Source organism: Aquila chrysaetos, chromosome 1 (assembly GCF_900496995.4).
Source record: "Aquila chrysaetos chrysaetos chromosome 1, bAquChr1.4, whole genome shotgun sequence".
NCBI classification, from domain to species: Eukaryota; Metazoa; Chordata; class Aves; order Accipitriformes; family Accipitridae; genus Aquila; species Aquila chrysaetos.
This window is the reverse complement of record NC_044004.1, coordinates 13,612,370-13,633,190: the sequence shown is the minus strand read 5'-3', so window position 1 is coordinate 13,633,190 and position 20,821 is coordinate 13,612,370. Positions and strand designations below refer to the sequence as shown.

Sequence of the window (20,821 nt, the reverse complement as noted above, 5' to 3'; positions counted from 1 at the left end):
CGTGCTGGGAACCAACCTCCGTGTGCCCGTAAAGCCCCTGAGCAACCAACTGGCTAAGAGACACTGCTGAGCCCCCAAGAGAGTTTCAGAAAAACTGCCAGGAAAATATATGTACAATACCAAGTACTATTAGCTTGTTTCACACTTTTTTTTCCAGAACACACCATTTGGTGTTTATTCTCCTACATCGCTTCGAAAAAGTGAAGAAAGCATGAGAGCATTAGAGGTATTCAGGGAACAGCACACCCATCTCTATCAAATTATGCAGTTCAGTGGTTGCTCCGCATTAAATATTGATCGAACAAATAATGTCTTTCAAACAAAGACTTGGGTTACCTTGGTACTTGCTGAACTCATGGCAGACTTATGCAATTCCTCATCTGGGTATAACCACGGCAGAAAACAAAAATAGCTTAAAATGTTGATGTGAAAAGCACATAATTAAATGATTTAATATAGGATAGATATTTGCCTTTGGTGGTCATGAAGTCTTAAGTGGATATTAAAGGGTGATCTATGTTTCATAGCATCTAGTTTATCATGATCTGATTAGATGGACTCAAATGGCAAGTACATGTTTTGTCAGACTTGGAGACAACCAACATAAAAGCCTCTCTGACCCTATCCCAGCTGTGGTATTCACATGATTGACTAGAAATTGTCCTATTAAAGATTTCTAATTTCTGGTTCCAAACCCATCTTCACATTCACACCTACCAATGACTGCAGAAAGGCAACCAGAGACAGTAATGTGTATGTAAAAATGTAAAGACCAGCCTAACTATATTAGGCCAAATCCTATAGTCACTACTCTTCCCCTCCTCCCCACATCCATATTTAGGTAACTGACTTGCTCAAGCATCTTTAAATAATTAAGCATCTTTAGCATTCAGGCAAATCTTATGCTATTTTCAAGCAAAAGGTACATTTCCAAGCTTTCATAGGAAGCTACCAGCGTCGTCTGCCTGTGCCTGTGTTACAGAAAGCTGTCAGAATGCCTCCAACTTGACCCAGTGTTTCTTGCATAAATGAAGTGATACGTGTTCCTGCTTGGGGCTGCACAGATATATTCAAATTCTCTTTTAAGTCAGTGTCTACATCTTCAGTCCATTCAGTTCAATTTGGGCCATTTGGATTCAATTTCAGCTTTGCATGGCAAGGAGCAACTTAATCGTCAGGAAGCAATAGATTTTGAGGAGACTGCTCAAAGAATCAGCTCTTAGTGTAACACTGAGCAAGGGCTTCAGCCGTGAAACTACAATTTCTGCTTGCAAAAAATTCTCCTGAGTACCACAGTATACACACTGACGGAAAAAACCAGACACAAACATACAGCAACCATAAGCAATAATAATTCTTCAACTACTATCCTAGTATGATGAAACACAAACAATTTAAACAGTCTGAAGAGCTGTTCCTGAATGTGTGTGTATATAGAGAGATCTTAAACCACAAGTTACAGAAGTTATTGTATTATGGAAATTGTACTTAATAAAGAAAAACAGGACTACTATCGTCTTTAATAAGCCAGGATCAAGCCCTTGATAAGAAGATGGAAACAACATCCCTTTGAAAGTTCATAAGTCATTTCAGATAATAACGTGCATAAAACCAAATGACAGGATGACTAGGAGTAGTGATGTTACACTCATTGGGACTATGTTTAGAGAACTGGAAAGGGCAGCAAAGACATATATTTAAAATTAATTATGCATAGGAAGAAGTGGAAGAATTGCAAAGAGTACATAATTTTAAGCTACAAATAACAGTGGCAGAATACCCTGTGTACCTTTAATATTGCATCTATACCAAAGTAGTATAAAGAAGAGAATGTACTAAATTTATACAATGATAATAGAACACATTTTCAATAGTTAATTGGAAAGGGATTTCAGCTTTCACAAGAAAAAAAGGGGCAAGTGATCCTGAATCAGTCAGCACATGTGCTTGTTAAAATGAGCACATACCCAGACCCAGGTGAGCTGCAGCAAGTACTATCTCCTGCCTAGCCAGTTGTCAGGAGCTATGAGAAATGGTTAACAGTATTGTAGAGTCTCTGGAGGGAATGAAACAGGGAAGGGGCATAATGGGGCAGACAGAGGAAACATTGAATTTACTGTGAAAGTGCAGAAACTCTTTGATTTGTGATAAGGGAAGATGGAGCAGCAGGTAGCGAAGAAGTACTCAGACTCTCATAACAAATCCAATAGCATGTGTCCTTCATCGACTGTAATGCAAGCATTCAGGCAACTAAAGGATCAAAGTACAGACTATGAACACTCATTTTTGTAGAAAAGTATTTCTTTCAAGCCTATAGAAGTTTTCAATAGCTATATCAATGTAAATTATTATATCTATTGATAAATACAGGATTCCCACATCTGCTGGGTAATCAGTCTGGCACCTTTCACAAGCATTAAATCTATTTAGAATCATAGAATTGTTTAGGTTGGAAAAGACCTTTAAGGTCATCAAGTCCAACCATTAACCTAGCACTGCTGTATTTTAAAGGCACGGTGAGAGCGGAACTAGGTTTAAGAGTGTGGGGATCTTGAATGTGATCAAAGCAAGCATTACATAGTTCATGAGAGGCAGATAAATAGTTGATACAAATTGGACAACTCAGCAACAGCGCACAACCCAAGTCCCGTCGAAGTCCAAGTGATGGACCAGAACCAATGAAGAGTGAGAAATCTAGCTTTCTAGTGTGAATAGGAAAAATAATTAAAGTTAGTATTTCAGCTAAAAATGCAATAATTATATTAAGACCAATTTAAAAGAGTTGATTGTAAAAGTATCCTGATGACATATATTTCTATTTAGTTTGCTGGCTTAGGGTTGGGTTTTTTTTTTTTTGGTAAGGCAACAGAATAGATTATATGTCAGTGACCATTGTGCAAAAACTGTCAGATCTGCATTTGTCATCAGAAATGGTTATATCGATTTTATTGAGTGTTTCAAGATCAATGTGCTGTATTTGAAAATTAACACTCCTAAAAATTAGCATACAGGGTTTTCTCTATCTAAATGAAACTATACAAAAAAAACAGTATCAAAATTAAATAAAACTTATTTAATGTCTTTTGAGATAAAACATGAAATATTCATTTATATTGAACCTACCTTGTATTCTGTGATGAAAGTCATATTGCAACATCTTAATTCATCATCATCTCTCTGAACCAACCACCAGGCTGCCTCTCCCCACTGTTTAACAATGTAGACCAAACCAACAGGCAAACTCATCCCTGGAGAGAAAACAAAAAAAACCATACAGCAAGAATACTATTTTCATTAGCTTTTCAAATCACTGACATAGCATAAATGCAGGCACTAAAGCTTTTATCTTTTTCAGTGAGGAAAGTCAATTTAACAGTGTCCCCAGTTCAGCACAACATTTCATCTGAGTTCTTACTATTAAGTCAATTGTTAACCCCCTGGCCAATATAGCATTCAAGTTACAATGCAATTTCAGCACATACTTTAAATGCTTTGGTTCAACAGGCACACAGCTTTCTATTATCAACACTTCTTTATCAATACTGTGAATTTCCCTTTTAATTTTATATTTTGGAGATTAGCAAAACATTAACAGTTACTCATCTCAGTCACTACTAGGCTTAGCTAGGCAGTTTAATAAAATTTTCATTAAAATATTGGATCACGTGGTAGTAAAATTACTTTAATGAAAGGGCACTTTTATTTAACAGACAAAATAGTGAATGAAAAGAAGCAGGTGTAATAGTATAGCATGGAACAAAAGACAACATTTGAAAAAATAGCTGTGAAATTCTCAAGGCAGGAATCTGAGGAAAAACAGCACTTCAAACAGAAAAGGCTGACTGTCTTAATATTCAACAGCAGAATGAGTATTTGGGCATTTGGGGTAGAAATATGTCTTAAAGACTTTGGCTTTAAAAGTTCTTTCAGAACAGGTAGCAACTGAAAAAGGAAGAGGAAGCACAAAGAAAGATGTTAATTGTGCATGCACAGGTTTAAAGAGTTGACAAGAAGAGACTCTCATTCTGTTTTTTCCTATTCACTTTGCCCTGGTCTGTAGTAACCTGAGACAATAATTTGTGAAGCTGAGGATTTCCAGAGTGCAAAATACAGACGAGATGCAACATGATAAATGTCAAACATTTCAAACAGCAGCACTTATCTGGAATAGAAGAGAAATGGTATTTATTTCCTAACTTAGTGTACCTTCCCACTACCTATCATTGCCTGACTTATCTTACAAGCTCTGATAAAGAACACGGCTTGCAATATTAGTTGTACCTCTGAAAATTTTGTCTGTGTGCTGGAATTGGCCCAGTGAGTATTTTCTTTCACTTAGAAAGAAAGAAAAAATAGTAAGTGGCCATTTATACTAAAGTCTACAATTTTGGAGAAGTAAGATTTTAGGACTTTACGAAAATGTTTACTCTATATATGGCCTGAAATGGCTTTGGAAATTTGAGTCCAAAAGCTAACAGTAAGTAAAGCTGCTGTTTGCTAGACAGATTCTTGTGCAAACCTTACACTCTACAGTGAAGACTGATTCTTGGGTAAAAGTACATCTAAGTGGAGAAGGAAACCAGGAATGACAAGGGCCAGGCTGCACTAACTGGTAACGGGTTCATAACAAAGTGGTTCTTAACATGTAATTAAGTAGTGGACCTCCTTTCCATGGCATGCTGCAAATACAAAAAGTTTATGCAGCTTCGAGAGAGACTTGACAACCTAACAGAAGAAAAATCCATTGAGGTTCACTGAATGAATAGAAACCAGCTCTGCTTCAGGAAGTCTTTTAGCAGCAAATGATGGAAGCCCTGGAGAGTATCAAATCTGCCCTCTTCTCTTCCCCAAGGTATCTGCCTTCAGCTGCTGGCTCATTTTTTTATGGATCTTCCTTTTCTGTCCACAAGCACATTTCTATCCTTCTATCCACAAGCAAGTTTCCATTCTCTAAGCACGAGAAACAACAGAACAATTGGACAATTTGCCTTCACTAGTTGTGTTCTAGTATATGCCTTCAGAATACATGAGGATGTAACTTTGCAAGTAAGAATAAAGACAATTTTTAGGAAATTATGCCTAACATAACTGCATCAATAATTTGAATGCTATAACTTAATTGCTCAAAGGATGTCCACACCACAATGTCAACACATGTGGGGGTACCACACAGGCACAACTTGCAAAATCCTTGCACTGCCATGACTCTGGACCAGCAAAGATCCTTTTGCCAGCAGTAGCTGCTGTTGTCTCATAACAAAAAGGTCTGAAAAAAGGCTTCAAGACAGAAAATAAATTCTTAATGATGCTGCCCACTTTAATAACTCATTAAGGGCATAGATATTAGCCAGATCCAACTGTCACACACCATCAGGATTGAAAAAGCCATGATCTGTCTAGATAAAATCTTAAAGAGCACAAAGAGAGCTCTAAGGGCTCTGGCAAAGGAAGGAAATCTCAGCTGGCTGTTTAATTTGTGTTAGCTAACCAGATACTACTTCTGTCTCATTTAAAGCTATTTTTGGAGGAAGAGAAAAAGAAAATCCACAACTGCAACTGAAGTGACACAGCAGTAACAAACATCAGCTCTCTCCGTGGGAACATTTGTCACAGCTAATCTTACGAAAAGGCTGTCAGCTGAAAACATATGTTGTCACGCGTTTTCCTCAACAGCCAGGTGAACAAACAAAATGAATGGGAATTCCTGCCTAGACAACATCTGTTTCTTCATTTTGACCCATTCCCTCTCCCCTCCCCGAGAAGTCCTTCAGCACCTGGGCTCCATGCAACTGGGCACACGTGCTTCGCCATCTAAGTCAACCCACCTGAAGATTTCTAATCCTGGCTGTGTGCTGTGGAGGTACAAAGGCCTCCAGCACAGTGAGACTGAATTTCACATGACAAATGTGTGCGTTAACTGGCTTAGCCATGAGTTCTTGAAACTCTGGGGAACAGAAGAAGACTCCACGCACCCTCCTTTTTTTCCTATTTTAAAGAATAGGCTAATGCATCATATGACACTTGCTTCTTAAAATGCACCCATAAGAAATCTGATAAAAAATGTTTTTTCTCTCTTTATAATCACTATGTGAGCAACATACACATAAGGCAATACAGAATATTTCTGGTGCTTTGCTCCTTCAACAACCTGAAAATGCTCCATGGAAACACCAATGTGGAGAAAGACAAGCAATTAGAGTACTTACATTATGTGTTTCCAATATGGGTAATTTAGCAGCATAAAAAGTCCTGCATCGCTGGAGGAAGCTGTTTGTACCCTCACCACAAATCATAATGTTTCTGGCTTTAACTATGCTTTACTGAAGAATCAAATATGTGCTAAAGAATTAAGAATATATACAGATTTATAAAACATAATCATCAGAATTGAAAAGCAGGGATTCAAGTTCAAATCTTTGTCCTGCCTGACACACGTTTGCCTGTTTTCTTTCTAGTCCTTCCCCCTCAACACAACTTCATCTCTTCTTCCACCAGCCTCTGCTTCTGCTGCTGGACAGATTCTTGTTTCCACCATTTCTTCCCTTACGTCTTTGCCCTCTTCCTCTTCACCTCCTTTAAAGTGAGAATGAAAGAAACACCTTTAGCCAAGTCACCTGCTAAGTTTAAATCCTTAGTAATTTCACTGCGGCTTCTCAACTTCATGAATAATGAGAACCCTTGTCACCAGAAACCTGACCAACACTCTTTTTCATCACCTCCTGTCACCACGAGAGTTTAGGAGCACTCCTGAAGGAGACAGCCAGCCAAGCCAGCCTGGAATTAAGGCTAAATCCTTCATTTCCCACCACAAAAAATCTCCGAGCTTCTCAGTAGAGAGAAGAACTGGGTTCACTGTGCCAGGAAAACCCATGTTTGGGGAGCTGGCAGGTGAGGTCTGGTGGGAAACCCCTTCCCACGGGGGAGGCACAAAAAATGCAGGCTGCGAAAGAGCTGAGCGCCTTCCTACCAGCTGCCTGCGACATGGCTCTGTTCACTGGTGCAGATTGTTAAAGGTCAGAACAAGAAAAGAAAAGTCCTTTCTGGAAGTTAGGAATTGTGCTTGTCTTTTGGATTGCACATCCCAAACAGGAGTGTTATGGCCTGGACTCACTTTAAACCCACCACGTAAGCAGTCAGAGCTTGCTCTCTCAGGTTATTTGCGTCCAGTCTGAACATTACCAACAATTAGCAAGGACAATGGAAAAAAATTAAGCATTGAAATCCCAAATTCATAACTCACTGCTGAAATATGTGATTCCCAAGGCACTGACGTCCTCTGAGAATCAGGCCCTAACTGAACTTTAACTGAATCAGCGTAAGCCTCCACTGAAATTGGAGTGTAATCATCCTTCACGGACTTCTTTAGATCATGCAAGTATTTGCAAGCTAGAGGTCTCAATTTACAGCTATTTGATAAATACGAAAATTAATAACAATTCCAGGTACAAAATGCTAAGGAGCAATTGCTGCTAAAATCACAGCTCTGGTGCTGAACTAGCACGTTTGGAAGCTGTCCATGCTCTCATGGATCTGATATAGGGGTGGCAACTTTTGCTGATAGAGCAAATGATGATCAGTAGCAGCAACAAAAGACTGTTTTAAGTTGGAACTGTTCTGTGGATGAACTTCCAGTCAAGCTGCCTGGGCACATCTACAACAGCAGCATCCACTGGGGATGCTGGGTGTGGTAAAGCAAAACTGGAACTCACTGCTAAAAGAGCCCAGCAAGTCACACCAAACCAAGAAAGAGAGAACAAGCAGTATCTAGGGGCTATTAGTAAGAAGAGGATGAAGGAGGTGTGGCCCTAAACCACCAGGCACTGAGTCATATCCTTTTCGTAATTTTTGCCCCTTTCCTTGGCTCCATGCAGTCACGCAGTACTCCATTTCTGCAGGACCACATCACATGGGTTTGCCAAAGGAAGAAACTCCAAGCTTGTTTTTCATAAAGAAAGTAGGGTTGTCCTCTTAAACTACAACCAGCAAAGCAGCAATTCCTACTGCTCCTTCCTGCTTTTATGCACAGGGTTATTAGGAAGAGATTTCAGTACTTTTTCAAAGGTTTTAGACACCAGCACTTCCAAAAAAATTATGACACAGAGGACAGAATTGCTTTTCAAATAAAAGTATCCAAGGGCAAAGGACCAGTGCCTATGTACACTATTATTGCACTCGGGTACCTCAGGACATTTTGGGCAACAGGGATTCACACCGGAATGACTGTGCTCAGCGAGGGGAGCAGGGTCCAGACCTGGCTGCCCACCCAGGATGCCAGTGGAGCAGCTCTGACATCCCCCTCTGATACATGAGTCTTCTTGAAAACTAATCAAAGGGCCCAGGCTGCCACAGACAAAAAAAACACAAATAGGAAAAAACTGCTAACAATGCACAAGATCCAGTAGTCCCAGGGCAGTGGCAAAAATGCAGCATTGACCAGCGTCACCCATTGTACTAAGAAAACTTCGGTGTACTTTGGTTAGCCAAGACGACATTAGAATTATAATGATTCTTTTAATGTTTAGAATACTTTACTGTTCTACAAGGGGAATCCTGAGGTAGAACTTGCTTAATTTATGACAGAGATTGCATGACTCAGATCCCATGATAGCGGGGAGCCACTCTTGCAGACCTGTATTGCTCCAGCATTGTCAGGCCCAGAGGAACAATGATTATTCTGATATCCTTACAGCTATCTTGCTTTCTGCTCCCTTAAGCAAAGTTTCTTTTGTTTTAGTAAATTAACTAGCACCTGTCTATACAGAATAATGGGGATCTTTCCCCTCCCTTATTGATTTCTGGAGGGGGGGAAGAGGATATTCAATGCCCATCCCAACCCACCCGGGAATTAAGACTTCTTAGACGGTCTAAATAAAATGAAAGATGAACAACATGTTTGTTAGAAGTAGTAATGTATGCCCATATGGAAGGAATAGCTAAACTGCCCTTTTCCATGAAAGAAACTGAACAGATTGCCTAGAAATAGACAGCTCCTGTTCCCTTTACCGAGGGAAGCAAATGCCATCCAGATGGAAATTATCAAATGGATCAAACAGCTACATTTTATTCCCAAATGATCTTTGTTCTACTTATGACTCATTATACCAGGAAAACTCTTTTTCCTATAGCCCAAATGGAGTCAAGAGAATATTATTTATCATATACTCATTGAAAACATTCTGTATTGAAGGTTTCCCTGATGAGATATTGATCTTGTCACACCAAATGGGGGAGAAGAAAAGTGTCCTTCCTAATGTGAAGTTCATTTAAGATCTCTGGAATCTGTTAATTCCCATTAAGTCCAACACGTGAAGATTAACACTGTCCTTGTAGTGCAGCAATCAACTCTGCAGCTGCTTTCTGATGTCCAGGGTGACAAAAAGCCTTTTCAACAGTCCTATCGCTTGCCAGCTTTTACAAAGGTGAATGTTATCAAGTCCCAGTGAAAACACCTAGAGGTTCTTCAGCTACTTTTATTTGTACTCTCCCATGGGTAAATATTTCAATTAGAAATTTGCACTGGTTAAAAATGAAATTTAAAAATCACAAAGAATCCTCATCTTTAGCCCTGTATGATTATATATGGTGTGTATAATCAAATTCAATAATTTAGGGGACATTTTCAAAGACAAAAGAGGAGTTCATTACCGACTAAAAGGGAAAGGCAATGAAATCCAGATACCCAATTCTTTCTTCTGACTTTGAAAAATCTCCATAACATTTTATGTGGTAAAAACATATTAGTTTAAGCATATCCTCCTATAAATCTCTGATTATGTTTATGGATGTTTATCTCCTATCCTATTGAGTTATAAATGCTCTGGCTATATTTTTTGTTATAATATGATTTTCTTTTAGCCTGAAAACCTAGAGCAGCACAGGTACAGTCTTGTATGAGGACATAAAATTGTTAACAGCTGTGGCTGAATGACAGGATTAGATCAAGAGCATCTAATTTAACTGGGCCATGTAACACTACCTTTTATTTCACATTAGTCATTAAGCATGAGTTCAGCTTGTGTCATAGGTCTATCAGGTGGTCCTATAAATTAGGCAATAAATTAGAAATTGATTTTTTAATGGTGTGGTCATTAACAGATAACACAGAGTTCAGCTGCAGCAATCCCAAAATACCAAGGATCCCACAGCTTCACGTGCACAAGGCAGCAGTGCAGCTCCCAGGGCCTGAGGTCTGTGACTGTTGTTTTATTCTCGTTGAGTGTCGATGGATGGGTGTCAGCTTTGTGATGGCTGGGGATGTAATGACTTTGCTGCCAAGGGAAAACACACTGGGCGCACGGAGTGTGGGAGCAGTATAAACTCTCCGCCAAGGGACAGAAGGGAGGCGAGACCCCTAAGCATTGGGGTCCCAATGTAAAGCACACAGATGGAAATGCAGTTCCTTCTACTGATAATCAATGAGGATACTAGCAAGCAGAATCAGACATTTTGTACAACACTGTGACTTGGTAATTGGTCCCAAAATAATCATTCCAGAGCAGGAAGGAGCCCCCGATGTTAAGCTTCCAGAGTATCCAGCTGAGATGCACAAAACAATATATTGCTACAACCTCTGTTCAACTGAGAGCTCAAAAGAGGTAATTCATAGTAGGACATATATCGTGACATTTCAAATAAGTCTTACAGACAAGACAACCTCTTCTGAGGGAAAAGGTAGGCTAGGAAATAAAATATGAATGTTTTTACATTCAAAAAGGGTCAGACTTATCCACAACAGAAGTTATTACTCCTAATAAAACTGCTAAGGCAATTGTCTTATTCATATCCCATTTGTCTATAAAAGGCTTAATTTACAATGTACCTCAGCACTGCAGAAGAAAGTAGGTTTATTTCAAAATACAAAAGGAGTGTTTATTTTCATGATAGAGTTTAGAATTTTTACTTCAAGGACTATTATTAAACTGAGGCAGAGCCGCCTTCTCAAAATGGTTTATTAAACTGAAAGATGTGTCTTGACAATCACATTATTCTCTCCCCAGCATCCGGTTTGCCAGTGCAAAGGGCAGCGCTCTTTCTTAGCAGACACATCATCTTCTGGAGACTTGCAGGAATTTAAGCGATTGCTTTTAATTGAGGAGCAGCAGAAACTACTTCCCACCTTTACACTCTGTAAAGCTCCCAAGGAAGCATACCAACAAGGATTTGTTTTAATATCACCTTACTTAGGACACAGAAATTAGGAAGAACACAAAAGAGGTCAGAAGCCCTCTAAAGGAAACACATGTGCTTACGTGATTTCCCATGAGAATGGCAGCACTGCAGGTACTAATCCACTGAAGAAAACTCTCCACAGCTCAGGCTGAATCCATGTGTTTGAAAACACTGTTTTATAAGTTGTTGCCCTCTTCTGCATTGTCCTATTTTACACTATTCAAAGGGAAGCAGGTACAACTAAAGAGGAGCGCGCAGTTCACAGATGAAGAAGAGTGAATCCAGCTTATTTTTATGCAAAAGCTCCAGAGTATTAGGACTAGACCCAGCATATGCTCAATGCCTCATTTGATGAATGCTGCCTCTGATCTCCCAGGGCCTCAGGAGAATTTGTCAGGTCAACAAGGCTTCAGATCTACACACACATTTTATTTCCTATTTAATGTATTTATAAACTGGTACCTAAATGTCTTACAGTGAATCCAACAGAGTTGGTGACTATAAATTAAGACAAAACTATATAGTTAAGGAAATGTCTTCAGGCAGAACTTTCAAGAAAGAGCTAGAACAACACAAAAAAGAGGTTCCCAAGTGTTAATGCCCGTTATCTCTTATGAGAAGGCTAGTCTGGTGTTCAGAGCAGTCATCTAGGACACAGGAGGAAGATTTCAAGTCTTTGTCCTGCTAGGCACTACCAGATCACCACAACCAGGTCCCATATGACCTTGGTCACATTTACTACTAAACTAATCTGGGTGAGAATCACCTTCTCTTTCTTCTGCAGTGTAGACTTGACATCTGAGGCAGTCCCCCTCCACTCATCTTTATAGTCAGCGAGTTGAAAAGGCACCTCTAGAGTGCAGATCATCTTGCCTATTTTAGACCTACATTACGATGAGATGAATCCTGTCCTCTAGATCAAGTGCTGATTTCTCTTCATGACTGTCAGGGACCCCAGGAGACTAACTCAGACTTATACATGTTCCAAGGAATCTCACTCCCTAGAGCTTGAATTAAGCTTAGTTCCTAAACACATGATAACAAATTCCCTGCCTGGGAGACAGACATCTGACAGTCACTGCTGTAAAGGTCTGCAGTGTTGGCTGAGCTGTAAGCAATAAAGAGCTCAATTCTGTAGCCTAGTAAAGATGTCATGTCACTCGAGAAGAGCCAGGAAATGTTGAGTCAATTGTCTGTCCACATGCAAAAGTCAGTGCAAATCCCAGTCTTACAGAGACATCTAAAAGGGGGACTACAGGAATGTGCTGTTCTCAAAAAGATGCAGATGTCAGATATAACAACCAGTGATTTTTTCTGGCTCTCCTAAGCATCATCACACAATGTACTTTCTGTTCTGAACCCAATTCAGACCACCTAACACACTGGGATACTCGTCCACACCAGTTGCAGCTTCGTTTCTTAGGTTTCAAATACCTAAAGAGGTTATTTGTCCCCAATACCCTCTCCAACACTGTCCTGGTTTCAGCTGGGATAGAGTTAATTTTCTTCCTAGTAGCTGGGATAGTGTCATGTTTTGGATTTAGTATGAGAATAATGTTGGTAACACACTGATGTTTTAATTGTTGCTAAGTAGTGCTTACATCAAGTCAAGGATTTTTCAGCTTCTCATGCCCAGCCAGCGAGAAGGCTGGAGGGGCACAAGAAGTCGGGAGGGGACACAGCCAGGACAGCTGACCCAAACTGGCCAAAGGGGCATTCCATACCATGTGATGTCATGCCCAGTATATAAACTGGGGGAGAGTTGGCTGGGGGCAGCGATCGCTGCTCGGGGATGGGCTGGGCATCAGTCAGCAGATGGTAAGCAATTGGGTTGTGCATCCCTTGTTTTGTATATTCTTTTATCATTATTATTATTATTTTCTCTTCTTTTGCTGTCCTATTAAACTGTCTTTATCTCAATCCACAAGTTTTCTCACTTTTACTCTCCCGATTGCCTCCTCCATCGCACTGCGGGAAGGGGAGTGAGCAAGTGGCTGTGTGATGCTTAGTTGCCGGCTGGGGTTAAACCACAACAAACACTCACTCAGGGCCATCCACCTGCCACACACCGCCAGAATTTTTTGCAGAGCTCCTTCTGTGGTCATCTGCTCTTTAGCAGGTTCATTTTGACAGAAATGATTTCAGGGATTTATGACTTGAGCAGCCACACTGACAGGTTTGAGGAGACGGCAATTTCTATTTGTGGACAGGGGACAATGGGGCCATGATGAGCTATGAGAGGTAAATTAGGGGATGAAAACCTCTGCAGCCATCATAAAAAAATACATGACCAAGACCTCTACCTTGCAGCTCAGACTTAGGAATTGTCCTCCATGAGACAATGTCTTAATTTACTGTTGATAACGCTCAGTGTGCTCTTAATTAAAGCTCTTTAGTTGGACCTCGGCTTCTCTACACTTCTGCTCACCAGCTATAGGGTACACAAAGTATATTTCTGCCTTGCAAAATGATGAGGCATCCAGATCATATAGGAGCCATATAAAGTAGATTTGTTATTTATTTCTGCCCGGCTCTCGTACATCAAACAACCTGCCTGCTCATCCATAAACTGCCATTTGCAAAAGATCCATCATCCACAAAAGGTCTCTAATTAACTGTTCATTCAGAAGCCACATCATCTTGGTGATCGTATCCAGCACAGAAAAGGCATGTAAAATTGTAAGGGTGGCAGAGATGAGCAGACCCCAGCCCCCCCGCTATCCGCACAGCAGCTACACGATGGAGTGCAGTTTCCCCTACAAATCAGCCCCTCTGAGAGTCAAGAACAGCCTTGTGCCCCCCAAGCAACGCTCCCTGCGCAAACAGGCACAAACCATCGGTACCCTCCGGCTAGGCAGCCTCACCCTTAGATTTTAAAGCCCATTCACCAGAAGGGACTGTCTGCAGCCAGCTGGAAACAAAGATGTGGCTGCTGAGAGACAGTCCCCAGCCCACAGATGGGAAAGCAGAGAGGCAGCACCCAGCAGATGGTGGGGGCAAGGGAGGGCAATAAGAGACGGCCATGTCCTCCTTTTCTAGCTGCGGCTTTCACTAAGGGTGAGAAAGAATCGCTCGTGACTTTTGGCCTCAGAGCCACGTTACAAAAATCGACAATGTGCTCCAGGAGCTTCCCACTTAAAGAAGGCTTTGCCAGACAGCCATATGCTGAGGCCATGGCACTGCAAAGCTTCTCACTCTTGTCCAAATACAATTAATACAAGTCCAACCCAAGCAAACTCAAGGAATCCTTTACTGAAATTCCCCTTTACTCTGCTTCATGTTCTCACACCGTGACCAAAAATGCAGTGACTAGGCAGAACAGATAACATCTTAATTTCTGAGTAATTGTTGATTAAATGTTCCCAATAACCCACCAAAAAAAGAACTCTCTCTCCACCCTTAGATATTTGACCTGATTCGCTAATGGCTTGAACATAAACACAGTTTCAGTGCCTGAGAAACCAGGCTTACAGCTGCTCGGGATCACCAGACTGAAACCGAGCTGCTGGGGCACCCTGATGAACCTGACCCATCATCTGTAATAAGATCCTCTAGCTCTCTTCTTCCTTTTTATTTTTTCTCTTCTTTTTAAGAGCTGCTTACTTCACAAGTCATAACTTTTTTTCTCAAGAACTTGCCACACTACATTGAGCTTTCCAAAGGCAGATATGTTATATTGCATCAAATATGACAGTGGCTACAGTTCAAGAGATCTTTAACAAGGGTGCAAGTCAGTCTCGCTTCCACTGTGGGAGCTTGATATTTTTCCCAGTGGTGCCTAACTCCTACCCAGTAAAAGTTCAATAGTATATGCATATAAAACCAAGACAAAAATGTACTGAGAATATGTTATACAACCACTGATCTTTTTTCTTCCCGTTTTTCAGCAGCAAAAGAGACAACGGGGAGCTAAACTGCTATAGGGCAGATGTCCCCCATTGGCCTGATCCCACTTGCTAAGAAGATATTAGTGCTTTTGCAAATCAGAATTGCTACCCAAAAAATGTAATCAGGACTTATTAAGGACTACAGAAAATTTAATCATGGGCAACTTGGTTTTGTTCTGACTCATACAAATAATCAGTCCTGAGCATGGAACTGAGTTACCACAGGCTGAGCATCAGATCTGATCCCCAAATCTCCTACCCGCACAAAAGCTGTTCATAGCACAAGATAAGCAATAGATGGGGAGTGGCAGGCTTCCAAAGTAATCCCTCTGCATTTTCTACAAATGTTTAATCTCCAGGAGAACCTAGAGTGGAGATTGGCATCATTTACTTTAAAGACACTGAGTTTTGTCATCCATAGTTTCCAGTGCCTTCCAGGCCTTCTCCAGCAGACCAGTTCTCAAAGAGGGATGCAGGCCATGTTCCTTCCACTGATTCTGTCTAAACCATATCTGGTTTAGATGTTCCTAAAATGTAACTGGCAGCTGACCTTATCTTTTGAACTGGCATAATGAATTATTGGTAGTTAAGTGAGACTGCATGCACAGGTAAGTGTAGACAAAATACAGGGCAACTTATTATTTTTTTAAATATTATGAATGCTATTTTCCTGAAAAATAAGAGGAATAGAAGGAGTAGTCTAATACAAGAATTGCATTGACTAAAGAGAACTTTCTTAAAATATGCATGATCTGTCATTGCAGGTGTTCTGTTTCTTTTCATCTGAACATAAAAACTGGCATTACATTTTATGTTTATGACCTCTCCTACCGGAGAAGAGCAAAACAGATAAAGCACCAGTGCAGGAGAATTATTAGTTTTCTTTGATTACATAAACCTGCTTGTTCAGTGTTGGAAGAAAGTGATGGATTTTTTTTTTTTTTCTTTTTTATTTACACCTGGCATAGAAGAATGGCTATTCCTTCCAGTGGTTTTTGATTTTCAGATTCCAATTTGTCCCCCAAAGGGGCTACAGTGCATTTGTAGCCTCAGGTACACCATAAGTTTCCTTTTTAAGTTTATCTTTCACATGGCCTTTAAAAAGCAGTATGCACATTTTCAGGTTACTACTTCCATGTATTGCATTTATATTCTATTTCTAAGTAATACTTCTGTTAAAACCAGAGAGAAAAGAGATGACTGCTGCTAAAATGAGATATTTTGACTGTAGTACTGGGGAGTTCAAGTCTAGAAAAAAAAAGAACTGGGCAAATATTACCTGAATATGTTAGTAAACACCCATTTGATGTGAACTATTGATCCTAGGAAATAGTTTTCTGTGCTGTTTCAAACAAGGTATTTGTAAGTGGAAGAGTCTGAATGGGAAGCAGGCTCAGTAAGTGTCTGCTGGTAGGAAGCACATTGTCGTCCAGCTTCCCTCCCAGTGTCCTGATCATCCAGTCAAGTACAGACAATGCCATTTGACTCGGGAGGGTCCATGATGACAAAAAGCAGATCACAGGTGATTCAACACAAGTCAAATGTTCAGATGTTTTCTGTAAGCACATTGCTACTGATCACCCTCAATTTAAAAAAATACCAAATCATTTACAGAATAAGGGGCAATATTAATTATTCTGAATGAATCACTCTGCAAGATCAGACTCCCAAAGGACCTCAGCTTGGCAGGACACCAATATACAAACCATCTGGCCTGCCACTGTACATCTTGGAGCTGGTTTCTATAAATGACTGTGTTTAAGGAATTTGAAGGACCTTGTCTGATGGTGCAATGCATCATCTAATCTTCTTGTACATCAATTAGTGCATAATTATTTGGCATAATCTGACTATCACTTCTCATTTGCCCATTCAGTAGTGGAAAAAAACGGAGTGGAACAGAACATTCAAAAAAGAAAACCTTTAGCTGGCCCACCTTTTCTAAGGCTGTTGCACTCAACACTCCAAATGGATTGCTGTTAATTTGTTAGTATTCCTCCACTGTAGTGTCTAAAATCTTGCATTCTTACTTAAGAGAAATGAAAAGCAGCTGAAACAGCTGGCCAAATAATAACTGTGGTATCTGCACATATTTAAACAAGGCTTTGTAGTAGGAAGAATGATGTCTTAAAAAAATTAAAAACACAAGGGGCAACAGGATTTTAACTGAAATCTGTGACTTGTGAAGCAAAGGTACAAAGTGCCAGCACAGAATCCATTTGCCTGAAGGAATTGCTTGAGTCCATTTTGCACTACAGTACTTCAGTGCAGGTACTATGCTTGCAAGTGTCTGCTCCCCCAACTACACCTGTGTGTGTCTGCAACCCTTGTTCAGAAAATTATTAATTCCAGCAGGAGGAAGAATGGGGCCAAATAACCTAATTAGCTTAAAATGAAGCCAGATAGTTTAAAATAAACCACACCGGTCTTTGATAGAAAGGGACTAGACTGAGAAAGGCTTGATTTCTTCGTAAGTTACTATGGTCCCAATCACAAAGTAGATAGATACACTAGGATGACAAAGACTTATTATCTTATTATCACAAGGTATTATTATTAATACCCTTATTATTAGCACACTTCATGCATTACGATCTGATCTCCAGCTTAAACTACCAGGCCCTGTATTTTACTGTCAGCAAGATAAAGCTCCAAAAAAGTTCTAAGTGCTAATGCTTAAAGCATAATTTTAGCAATATGAATGTTACCATGTTAAATATCTACATGTTGTTTTGCACATCAAAATATCCTAACATTTGACAAGGCAGCTGGTGGCTGGATATCTGGTAGATCTGTCTTCAGAAGTGCTGGCCAGGCATTAGGAAGAAGAGAAAGACACATGAAAGCAGAAGCCCAGATTTTGGAACCTCACTGGTGTCTCCTCTGCTTAGACAGCGCTCCAAGACATCTCTTCCAGAGGCTATTTCCCTTGGCATCTGGTGTGTATTTTCTAAAGATATGTTGGACAAAGACCAATTCAGTTACTGCTGTAAGCAATTGCACTGCTGTCTTACTGAGCAAATGAAGATTTTTTTCCCCACAATAAAGTGTGAGTGTGTGCATTAATATTTGTTCAAAACCAGTCATTTTGTTTCTGGCTTCTGAAAAGTAGCATCAAACAAAGTAGTAACATACTGTGAACCAACTGGGGTAATCAGTGGAGGCAGAGGAAAAGCACAGGAACAGTGCCACGTATTACTGTGTGTTAAAAATGCCATTTTTCTAATAAAAGTGATTACAAATAAAGATAGCTGGGCGATATGAATAATGGAGGTTTTCCAAAAGTATTAACTCTGGTGGGATGCCCATACAAATCAGCATTTTGGGGAATTCACAACCACGCTCCGTTAAACTGTCCAGAGTCAATCGGCATTAGTGCACACATGCACCTGCACAGACACACTTTTCCCTCCCATAACCAGGATCCATCAATGGTTCATGCAGCCCAGACCACAACTATTTCTGAGCCAGACTACGAGGAAGCACTGTCACAGCTGTGCTAGCGCAGGTGGCCTGGCACCGCATCCACTTCTCCCTATTGTAGGTGTAGGGGTTTGGCTGCACAGGGTGATGTCTGAATCATCCATCCCTTGAATGCAGATCTTACTGTACTGATGATGCCCAAGTGGTCACCTAAGGAAAGTGGTCGGGAACGTGTCAAGTAAAACTACTCAAATTAAGCTGCAATTTGCTACTTAAAAGTAACAGTTGAAGGACGCTATTTTACAGATACTACCACCTGCAGGAATACATTGAGTATCCTGCTGTAGGTCAACTTATTCAAAAAAAATGATAGAACTAAAAAAAAATAATCCCAGGACACTAAAGAAACAGTAACAGCAAAAGTATCCCCAATTTCTGTAAAATGGGTTTCTAGGAAGTCCATGACACCACATTTACTTAAGTTCCAGAGGAAACAGCCATGCAAGGCAGACATTTTTTCAGAACTTGCCGCTGCACACTGAAGAAATGGGTTATACATAAAAGTGATTTAACAGATTGTTTCACAGTCTCAGTTAAAAGAAAAGCAAATCATAAACAAGTTGTGAAAAAAAAATGGGGAGGCAGCCCGGCTACTGAAAAATCCATAGGTTTCAGTGACCTCAAATGTTCTAAGAAATTTTGATCATAAAAAGTATGACAGCTCTTTTTCATGTAAATTTTCCAGTCAACTCAAACTAGTTGCTAGGCCATGCTAACTAGTAAAATACCTTTGTTTTAAAAAATGATTAGTACTTTTGTAACGATGGGAAAATCACATTGCTCAGATGCTTTACCTTGTTTTATTTTTGCAGGTTTTATTCTTTCCCGTGCAGCTGATTTCTCCCCACAGGATTTCGACCTTTATTACTTGCTGACAACACGTCTGACAAATGGCTTTTTGCTGTGGTAGCTGAGGTTGAGCCATCTGTTTTTTCTCTAGAGAGCCATGCCTTATTCATAATGGCATTTTTCTGTTTCATTCCCTGGGGAATAGCACCTGCATGCTGATTTCCTATTTGACCCCAAAATACATCATCACATTTCGACAACCGATCCCTCCCCTTCGTGGCCCAGAAAGCACTGCGCTCCGGAGGCACCACTGCATCCTTCACCCTTGACAGCAGAGGCCAAGGGGCTTCCTCGTGGATCATCGGCAGGTTGCAGTCAGCCTTTGCATTTGAGTTGGAGGAGACAACTGAAGGTATCTGAGGAGGAAAGAAGAAAAGAAAACATAACCTTGGATGTCCCAGTGTGTGTCTGTGTTATATGGAAACAGGCCACTCTGTGTGTTGTGGCTGATTTCAGCTGTAGCTTCCCGTATAATTGTACAGTAGGCCTGTGTCATGCTCTCATCGGGATTTAATTAAGGCTCATGTGATATATATAAAAAAATAATCCCTGAGTGTACGAAGACCAGGTCAATCAAAGAGCTACTTGCATTCTGCTCTTCATAATAATTTTCTTTTATGAAATATTTTCATTAATCTTTTTTATATGTGACTGTGATAGAGAAAATGACCAGGAAACTGCATTTGAACTGTCACATATATCCCCTGGACTAAATAACATGTTGTCAGAATTCTGAGTCACCATTTCATTGTATAATAAATTTCTTAACTAAAAGGAGATTTCAGTATCTTGCATGATTTTTTTCACCTATTAATGCCAAAAGCAGAAACTATGCTTTAATTTATTTTATTACATTTATTTTAATCCAAGATTATAAAGGAAATTCAGTAGAGTAATATTTGTCTCTACTTTAGCTAACTGGCTCCAGTAATTGCATACTTGAATTTTGTTTCCATACAATTATGGAGAGGTTACGTTGTCTCAGAGAGGGTGAAATCTCCTGCGTGTTTAGTTTAGCAGCAGACTGTCACAAATGCAATTGCAATTGATCAGCTCTGTTCTTAACAGGATTCCTGCAGTTAATGGAAATTACTATAAAGAGCTTCAGGGCACAGGAATAATTGGATCACAAAAAAAAAAAAAAAAAAAAAAAAGAATTGGAGGAAAAAAAAGGTAGGACAAGATCAACATAACAACTTTTTTTTTTAAACATCCAACAATTTTCAAAGATGGTTTTACCAGAGAGTACACCATGATGAAAACAAAACCTTTTAATTATTTATACAAGCCTCAAGCCATTCCTAAACAATTGGGAAGAAAATGCATAATGAAAAACATTAAGCATTTATTATCCTCAGCTTGTTTAAACTAACAATCAACTGTGCATCTCTGGAAGCAATCATTCAAATATCTATGTGATCTATAAAATGACT

At 39.9% G+C, this 20,821-nt stretch overlaps 1 protein-coding gene across 1 annotated transcript in view; it reads right to left on the bottom strand.

Annotated features, from left to right (window-relative positions):
* Positions 1-20,821, bottom strand: part of C1H4orf50 (chromosome 1 C4orf50 homolog) — an 84,262-nt gene that overhangs the window by 29,935 nt on the left and 33,506 nt on the right. Inside the window, exons 14-15 of the mRNA XM_041123147.1 lie at positions 19,334-19,744; positions 3,124-3,248 (exon numbers count right to left, since the gene is read on the bottom strand). Coding sequence (XP_040979081.1) covers positions 19,355-19,744 — 390 coding nt within the window. The 3' untranslated portion in view covers positions 3,124-3,248; positions 19,334-19,354. The remainder of the gene's footprint in view (positions 1-3,123; positions 3,249-19,333; positions 19,745-20,821) is intronic.